General features: G+C 38.0%; 1 protein-coding gene across 1 annotated transcript; it reads left to right on the forward strand.

The window, feature by feature from the left end:
- The first annotated feature begins 7,375 nt into the window (after positions 1-7,375).
- On the forward strand, positions 7,376-8,417 carry LOC122057768. Its single transcript, XM_042620023.1, has one exon. The coding sequence runs from the start codon at positions 7,431-7,433 to the stop codon at positions 8,067-8,069; it is 639 nt and encodes a 212-aa protein (XP_042475957.1). The 5' UTR covers positions 7,376-7,430; the 3' UTR covers positions 8,070-8,417.
- The last annotated feature ends 1,107 nt before the right edge of the window (positions 8,418-9,524 follow it).

Here is a 9,524-nt window from a genome sequence, read left to right on the forward strand (position 1 = left end):
ATAATGTTTAAATGGACCGAATAATTCGGATTCGGTCCGAATTATTCGCGAATTATATTCTTTTTTGAAAAAGTCGTGAATTTTAAAGAATTTTATTTTAAATTCGGATTCGGTCTGAATTTTTGATAAAATTCTTTAAAATTCGGTTCGGCCGAATAATTCGCGAATTATTCGGCCGAATTGCTAACTATGGGTGTGTTCCCACCATTTGGGATAGGTTGGCCCTATAGTGTCTAGTAGAAGATGGTGTAGGATAGATCAATGTTTTTTTTTTAATCTCATAAACATAGGGTAACAGAGACTATGTAGGAAAAATCAATTCAAAATTTTACCTAGGATATTGCTTTTGATGCAATCTCATGGTTTAAAAAAATTAGATTACAATCAACGGAATTGATCTTCATGACTCGTAATTAACAATTTAGTGATTCAAATAAAAGCCCTAAGTCATGGCACACGGAGTTTGATCAAGTCCAATGAGTTTTTATTTTTTTTAATTAACCAAGGTGTACGGACCAGCTTATGCCCACCTCAACTAAATATTGGGGAGACTAGTGCAATCTCATACCTCAATTGATACTAGAACAATTTCGCTTAATTCAAAGTTGATTCGATTCAAAATAGTAAGAGACCAATCTCATACTTGTTTTTTTGTGTTTTTTTTTTTTTTTGGCTAACGACGAGTATCCAGGTCTTCGGTGTGGCCCAATGTGTGCCTAATGGGAGTCAAACTTAGGATATCCGAGTTTACAGCTTGTACCAAGTTTGTTATTCACCAACTATGCTATCCCCTTGGGTTACTTTCATGTGTTTCTTATCTTGTGCAACTTAAAAAATCTCCCCCACCCCATCCCCCCCCTCCCTTCCCCTCCCCTCCCCTCCCTCTTTTATCCTAATGTTTGTAATTAGACTATTGTGCTTCTTATGCTTTTCCTAGTAATGTGAATCATTAAGTCCCAGTTCGTATTAAAGATTTTTTTTTTCTTTTTAAAGCATTCAAATTTCAATGACTAAGATGGTCTACCCTGCTACCCCTAACGATTTTATTGAATCATCATGGAAATATTCTTCTTGTTCAAGCATTTAAAGTTTAACATTACTATTTGTTTTTGCCAAAGATTTTTCTTATGATATTAATGCTTTTAGTTATATTTATGTTGATTCTATTCACAGTTTGCTATCCTTGTTGCAAGTCATTCTCTGTATAGGGAATTATTTCACCTAACTATTATGGTAGTTGTCTTATTATTTTCAAATCTCACCCAAAAAAAGAAAAAAAAATGTCTTCTTGTTTTCAAATTTCAAGATCTATGTTCCACCATGCCCTTATCATGTCATTAATAACGGTCATATGTTAGCCCATATTCAATGAGCCATGCGGTTTGAGTTAAATCACTAAATATAACAGGTGGCATGTCACACCCTGTTTACACAGAACCGGATCGATGATCGAGTTAACTCTTGCTAACCCCTGCCAAGATCATCTGATACAGTAACCACTAAGCAACATACACACAACTAAAGAAAGTAAAGTATGTATTTCAGCGGAAGTCGTACATGTATATACTTGTAAATACTCCAATACTCTTGATACCCAATAAATACAATTTGAACATTTACATGTAGGCCCGTAAGCGTGATATATACACAAAAAATACAATTTAAACATCTAGAGTACAAAAGGGGTAATATCATAAAACAATAAAAAAGAATCCTGATTCGGTATCAATATTGTTATCCCGCAACACAATTCTCGAATGAGCACTCGGCCCTGTGCCCAAGATCTTTGGGTACCCACCAGTCTTTAGTTGGAAACTCCACAGTGGGTCCCAACTTTAGCTCTTCGACCGGATAACCTACAAGATCATCTAAGAATGGTGTGCACGTGGGATGAGTTCACTAGCCCAGTAAGTGGAAAGAAAGACCAAGCAATCATTCGCAATACAAATGCACATACATGTGTGTAAGTCCGTTTTTATTAACCTATATCACCTAAGCAACATATTTAGGTCATAAGTTATGTGCTACTCACAACCATAATGCACGTATACCCTGGGTACGAGTTGCGAACTCCATCCAGCGATACCCCCATAGGGTTGTTGGAGAAGGCTAGTCGTGGGTACCAAAAAAGTAAAGTGGGCATTGCCCTGCAATAAAGTAAAATGGGCATTATCCTACATTAAAGTAAAAGCAGTACGATTGACCCTCTAATTATATCACAAAAGCTACCGACTCTCCTAGTGATCGGCCGGACGTACTTCTAACCGCCACCGTTGGTACACAACCTCGGGCTTCCCCCCTAGTGATATACCCAACACCCAACCCCTGCTAGGAAGGATCATAGCACATGGATAGGTCATTCATAACCACATGCTCCTATATGAGATAATACGACTGCATAGTGCCATTGTGTCCCATTCCACGAGCCACCAGTGAATTCGTTTCCAAATCGATTACCCATCTAGTCTAGTAATACATCACATTTAATAATTTAAATATCCATCTCATGACTCATAGTAAGAATAAACATTTAACAATTAAAGATTTCAATGTAACAAATCATAAGTGAACTTCATAACGCATAAGACAATGCATGCAAATGGCATTCGTGGATGACTAGTCTACACAGTAATAAAGTGATGACATGGCTAGTCCACAACAATTATGGAATGATGCAAAAACACTCTAAAAATAAAGTCAATGTTCTCTTCCCACTTACTTAGTTGTGTACAAAGATCACCTTTGGTGAGAGGGAGATCCAGAGTGCGATGACATGAATTTCTAGTACAACCTATCATAAAAGAGGCTGACCTTAGTATATCTGCACTTTAGGCTCATAACCAATGGGCATGATGATCCCAACTTGTTTAAAATCACTAGAGAATGTTGCCCAATAAATTTGGGCCCAATCGGAACCCGATGGGTCGGAGTGATAGGTCAAGCAGCAGGCCAAGTACCCGTCGGTCCTTGCCTGTCACTCGACCCAGGGACTCTGCCTAGACTGACGGGCCAGGAGTGGCAGGCCAGGTGCTCACCGATCGAGCCAGAAGCCCAACCAAGATAGGTGGGCTCTGGATTGGTGGGTCTGACTACTTCCAGGGCATCCACTAATCAGAACTGGGATTTTGCTATTCACTTCCATTCTTCATCCCACTTTGGGGAAATCTCAAGGGGTCGATTCGATCGCATATTCTGAATCGAAAATGTCAATTTTTCTTTCTTTCTTTTTTAATTTATATTTTAATTTATGTTATTCTCAACTCATGCAGTGAAGATTGAAAATCTTATATGCTCCCGAGTAACTACCCTGTGAAATATACTAAGCCTATTAGGCTGCATTTTGTTCCCACTTGGATGAACTTGTTTCACTTTGAAGTCCCATGCTTCAAAACAGACTCATATTAAGTCATCATGTTTTTTAGAGGTGTAAGTTTAGCCCTGATGATCTGAACCCGTTCGAACCTGCCTTGAGCCCGAAACCTATCTAACCTGACTACGAGGGCCAACTTGGCCCAATCCGACCCAACCATGTGTGGGCTTGGGCCGAGCCTAGGTTGAGGCATAGAAAACTCAGCCAGACCCTAACTCGCCCTGAGTCTAACCCATATTATTATTATGTTTAACTAATAATGTTTTCTCACCCTCGTATATACACTATATGACTATATAACGTATTTTTGAGTTGGGCTTGGCCCATTTGGAGAATTGGCAATAATTCTCAACTTGGACTTCCATTGTGGCCAAGATTTAACTCAGCCCATAATATCATTGCATCCTATTGTATGAATGAAGAAAGTAACTAAAACAAGACAAGGAAGCTTTCCTAAGCTTTTGAAAAACTGACAAGAGAACTTCATTAGTAGAAGGGATCCTTTCTCTTTAGACTCTTAGCAAGTGCCAACACTTTGAGGAATTTAGGGGGCGACAGTTACGATTAATATTTTTCAGAGTTTGAAGGTAGCGAAGTAGTGTGAAGAATTAGAATTGAAATCGGAATTGAATTGTACTTATCGGAATGTGATTCCACTAAGAAGACCAGCTAGGGTCAACCTGACCCAACCTGGCCCAAACCCGAGCCCGGTAGGGTTGGGCCCGAGCATGAACCAACAAGGTTGGGTTAGAGTTTTAAGAAACCCAGCCCAACCGGCCCTATTTCACCCCTAATGTTCTCTCCCTTAAGAAGGAATAAGGTCACTTTTAGGCTTGTAGAAATAAAGCAATTTTCCTTGTTAAGATTCTGTTAAGGAACGGAGCTTCCATTTTTTATGAAGACTGTATGCACTCAGATGCTACTGCAAAACAAAATCAAACCATTTCATTCCAGGGGGTTGAAATCGTCTACAATTCCGATCTCGTACAATTCCGTGTAATACCACCTTCAGGCGGTGACACGTGTATTGATACCAATACAATGGCCCAGATCTGGTACAATTAATAAAACATTAAATCAGTAAAAAGGCATTTAAATCAGATATGGGCCATTGTATTGGCATCAATACACGTGTCACCCCCTGAAGGTGGTATTTCACGAAATTGTACGAGATCAGAATTGCAGACGATTTTTTTCCCATTCCAGGTGATAACCAAGTGTTAGTTACAACTCATTACTCATTCTCAATTGTACCCAGACCCGTCGATTTACCGAAGAATACATCGGAAAATTTTACCTTTAAAATGAACGGAAAATCACCGGTAAATCCAAACTTTCTGCTCGATCGAAAGAAACGAAAGCGAGCCCCAGAGTAAATGTTTAGGTTCTTTGTAACAAAGGGCACAAGGTAATGCTCATCAGTTTCCACCACTGTCACGTTATGCCCCTGAAAAACAAAGTCCATTTTAGTATTTTTCAGATCTAAAAATGGATCATAATGAAGGAATTGGTACATTTGGGTAAGTATAAGGAAGATCATTGGCCCTTAATTACCTCTATTTCAAAATTCGAAGCGTATTGAGAAGTCAGGCTTGAAATCCTTAATCTATAACTATTGTTATGAAATAGGGAGAGCATTCTGGATTTGTTGCATTACAGAGACCAGCTTCTAAGCTTGAAGGAGACAGAATAAAGTAGTATCAATAGTGACTGAAAATATAATGAAAAGAGAATTAGGAAAACAATGATGGTGTCGGAATTTTGCACATTATATGTTTGATTAAAGGCCTAAAAGGGGTACAGAGGAATGTAACTAAGGTACCTGAGGCTCTCCAACCCAAACAAAGGGTTTGGAAGACAAGCCTGTGGCCTATTCATAGGTGCTCTGGTGGTACCGATTGTTAAGGATCACACTTCTGTCGTAGTCATAAGAGAATGGCTTTGCAACTCCATCACATTATATTTAGTTTATTAGCTACTTTGATATGAAATTGAAACTCTGAATGTATGCATCTCTGTCTTGTATAAATAAAATAAACCTCTCCTTACCCTTGACATCATGTGTGTTTCATATATGCTTTATGGCAAAAGGCTAGGCACGTTGTTGGAGTAGCAACATACCCAACCTGAGTGTGCCCAGTCTGTGTCACTCTCTCTCCCTCCCCTTTGGAAATGACTCTCATGCTCCTCCCATCCCAGTCCATCCATTGATTGAGCCGCTAGCTCCGAGAAAGCTAGTGGCACACCCAACATCTATCCATATTTTATAAATCTCAGCAACTATTGATGATTATATTCTTTAATAAAAATTTACATGGAAAGGTAGAATTATAATTGATTAATAAGAAATGTGTTCTTTGTCTATGGATTAACCGATTTGTGCTAAAAAAAAAAATAGAAAAAGATTAACAAATTTGAATACATGATGAATAGTTGTCAACATGAATATTTGTAGGTCACATGTCAATACATGTTTCTTACAATCATATAATATGGGATGCTTGATTCAAACTTTTATAATGGCATCTTATTTAATTATGTTAAATAATTTTGCACCGTAAAATAAATGGTAAATAAACATTGAAAAATTTTATAGTGACATTTTACAACATATTTTACCTCATGGAAACAAACATTGGAAAATTTTTCAAGATGTAAAATTTTACATGTAAATTTTTCCACGTAAAATTTTCCATGAGATTTTCTTCAGGTAAAATTTTACATTGAAACAAACGGAGCCTTAGTATTTGAAAATGATGTAAAATTCCAAGCTAACTTCCACTTTTGGATACTAATAATGTTTTGGAGCTTGCATTTTGAGTGTTCTCTTACCATTTTCATCTCTAACTTGTAGCCATTTGGATGTTTTAGGATGTGATTGGTTCCATTTTTCCATTGGATTACTTTCTATGGAGTCATGTTTCTAATTAGAAAAATATGTTTAGTTGCCATATTAAACAAAAATAGAACCAAAACTCATGGTGTTTCTTGGACTCACCATTTACACTCAAAATGTTGATTCAACTGGATAAACCTAAATAGATAAATCCATGATCGAGTCACCTAACTCTAGGGTTCATATAAAAACTCTGACTTACCCAGAATCATCTTTATCGGGATTTCATTTCCCCACTAAAAAAAAAAAAATCCTTTTATCTCAATCTTGGATTGTCCATGATGAAAGTTGTTGACTCACTCTCCTCTTTCAAAGTTTTTCAAAGGAGACTCCAACTCAAATTTGGATTCTTTCTATTCTCTTTTTTAAACTTAATCCATAGTGTTATTTCAAGAGCCCTACATCAAAACAGTGACGAGAACTGGCTGGGCTCTCTAACTTTTAAGGATCAATTATGTCCTCTGTGTTCGCAATGTTAGAGAGAGAGAGAGAATGTGTGTACTCGTGCAAAGCTGGATGCCTTTGGGAGGGTTTCATCAAAGGTAAGCCTTTATCTCCTTGAAGGATTTTATAAAAATATGCAAAATTATTCATTTATCCTTAGTTTTGAACAATTGCAACAATTGCTTATTAAAGGTTTGCTGCATAAACAACAATATTCTCTTTATCCAATAAATACCTCTCAAACTGTTATGAATTTATTGATATATTGATTTATTTTAATGAACGGTCGTTGCTTAAAGTAATGGCAAATGACTCTTCCTATCTGCATAGTGGTAGGAGAAACTCCGTTAGATAGAAAATTTTTTCTCCCTTAATTTTATTATCTATTGAATCTGGGTAAAATTTTCCCCCTGTATTTAATTTATCAATTTTTGAATAAAAAACCCGACCTGTAGCGGCAAACCAATGATTCAAAATTTTAAATAAAAAATGAGAGAGAATAATACGGAAAAGTATTAAAAAAAAATTTACATGGAATAATACGGAAAAAAAAAAAGTTACATGGACGGGGACCCATGTCACCCAACACCAGCATTCATAGCCGTTGCACTTTCCGGTCCCCAACGGTCTAAATTCTCATTTTTATATCTCTCCCTTTTCACCATATATGTTTGAAATCCAGATTTCTTCTTCTGCAATTCACAGATTTGAAACCCAAAAATGGCTTCCTCTTCTTCCTCCAAGATCAGAAGCTCGTCTCCCTTCCCAAACATTCTACTCTCATGCCTCAATTTCATTCTGTTCATCCTTGCATCAGCCTCTCTTGCTCCTGTCATACTTCTCAAGAACCCACCAACTACACTTGGCTGGGCTTTGCTTCTGGTCTCTTTCCTCTCCCTCCTCTCTTCCCTAGTAAGCTTCTTCTCCCAGCTCACTCACATGTGCTTCATAGCCCATATCTCACTAGTTCTTGCGGCTTCCATCGGCCAATTTCTCAGCGTCATTGCTCTGTTTACTCGTGAGAATTCGAGCCTGCAATTGATTAAATCGACCAGGGATCCTAAGGAAGCTCGGGTTCTTATCAGGTTGGAGTGTGGGATTTTAATGACCATGTTTATAATGCAGTTAGGTGTATTGATGATGGCTTGTGCCGTTCACAGTTCTTGGGTGAAAGACCATGAAGGGTTGGAAGCAGAGAGGGAGGCAATGGCAAGGAAGAGAAGTAGGAGGATGGCTAGAGTACAGGAGGAATCCATGGCTAATGCAGCTAAGATTGCTGAGATTAGAGCTAAGGAGTTGGATGAGAAGATGAAGAACAAGTATGGACAGTGGGTGAAAACTGATTTTGAAGGTGTTTGATGAAAGTCACTATAATAGTAATGGTGTTGTTTATGTTTATTAATTTTCTTGAAGTCGCTACTGATGTGACATTTAAAGAGGGGGTTTGTTTCTTGTTTGAGTTGGGACAACCTCGTGTTGTTGTATTTAGGAGTCACTTCTGGGCTATGGTATCTTGATATGTATGTGTTCGTCCCTGGTCATACATAGTACTATCGTCAAAAGTAAATGGAGGGTATTATCCCTGCTCATAGGTTTGAGATCCACATCTATGAATTAAATGGTTTGAATGGTTTACTTTACGGTCATATTGGTTTGAATGTAACATTATCGATATCAACAATAATCCTATTGATGTTTTTTTGTAAACGATTTGGGTTGAGGGTAAGGTTTGTTACCTGCGCAATGATTTTGATGTGGATTGAATTAGCATGAACCCTAGAAATTGATCGGATTTTTGAACTAGTAAACCTCACCCTACGTGATGATCTGATTCCTTAAACAAAATGGCTAAGGTCGATTTTCCCTACCTTGTGTGCACATCCTCTCACATAAAGAGGGCCTTACACTTTCTCTCCTCTAAAAATCACCCCTATTTGATGATTCTTAATGGAGGTTCTTTAGGAATTGTTCATTCCACATCTCCAGGAAATTAACAGCATGGTTGACTCCTTGGTTAGGAAGGTCTTGTCTTGTTCATGTGAGATAAATTGGCCACTCTCCACTCCTTAGTTATCTGATGTATATCATTTAGACACCTTACTCTGGACACGCTGTAATAAGTAAAAAAAAAAGAAAAAAAAAAAAAAGCAAAGAAAAAAAGGAAACCCCCTCCCATTTTTTATTTACAAAATATAAACTAAAAAACGGACCAAGTCAAACCTTCTCTCATCGAAATTAGACAAGACAAGACCTTGCTTCGGTTTGGCCCAACCTAGCCCAATCGAAATTAGACTGAACCAACGGTTTTGCCAAGTACCCCTTGGTTTTGGAATCCATTTGAACAGGATCTGGATCCTCTCCAACCCCCCTAGGGAGCCTTTGATAGCTTGAGAGATTTGCATGCATTCAAGACCTTTCCTACCATCTGATATGCAATTTGATGAGAGCGATTCAGGTTCACGTACGAGAATATGTGAGAACCATCCTAGCCCATGGATATAGAATCAATTTTCTCTTTATTCATTTAATAAATTCTATATCCACGAATCAAGAGTATATGAGAACATTATTGTACGTGAATCTGATCCGTTCACCAGTTTGATCTGGGCACTTTGGACCCACCTTTATCACCCGAAACCTTTACTCAGTATTCACTAGTCACTACTCACTAGGCTCACTACCACCGCCGCCCCGAGAAAGAAAAACTGTCCAAGTGTCCATACCCACTCACTCAAATCTAATCGGGCGGGTTATCCGTTAAACTTGTCGCGTTCCCCTGCCACATGGGGGAAAAAGTGGGATCTGCTTGCTTCT

This window comes from Macadamia integrifolia, chromosome 2 (assembly GCF_013358625.1).
Source record: "Macadamia integrifolia cultivar HAES 741 chromosome 2, SCU_Mint_v3, whole genome shotgun sequence".
Taxonomy (NCBI): Eukaryota; Viridiplantae; Streptophyta; class Magnoliopsida; order Proteales; family Proteaceae; genus Macadamia; species Macadamia integrifolia.

Bases quoted from the DNA above. Each gene is read 5' to 3' on its own strand.
- LOC122057768 (XM_042620023.1), top strand. From the start codon at position 7,431: ATGGCTTCCTCTTCTTCCTCCAAGATCAGAAGCTCGTCTCCCTTCCCA.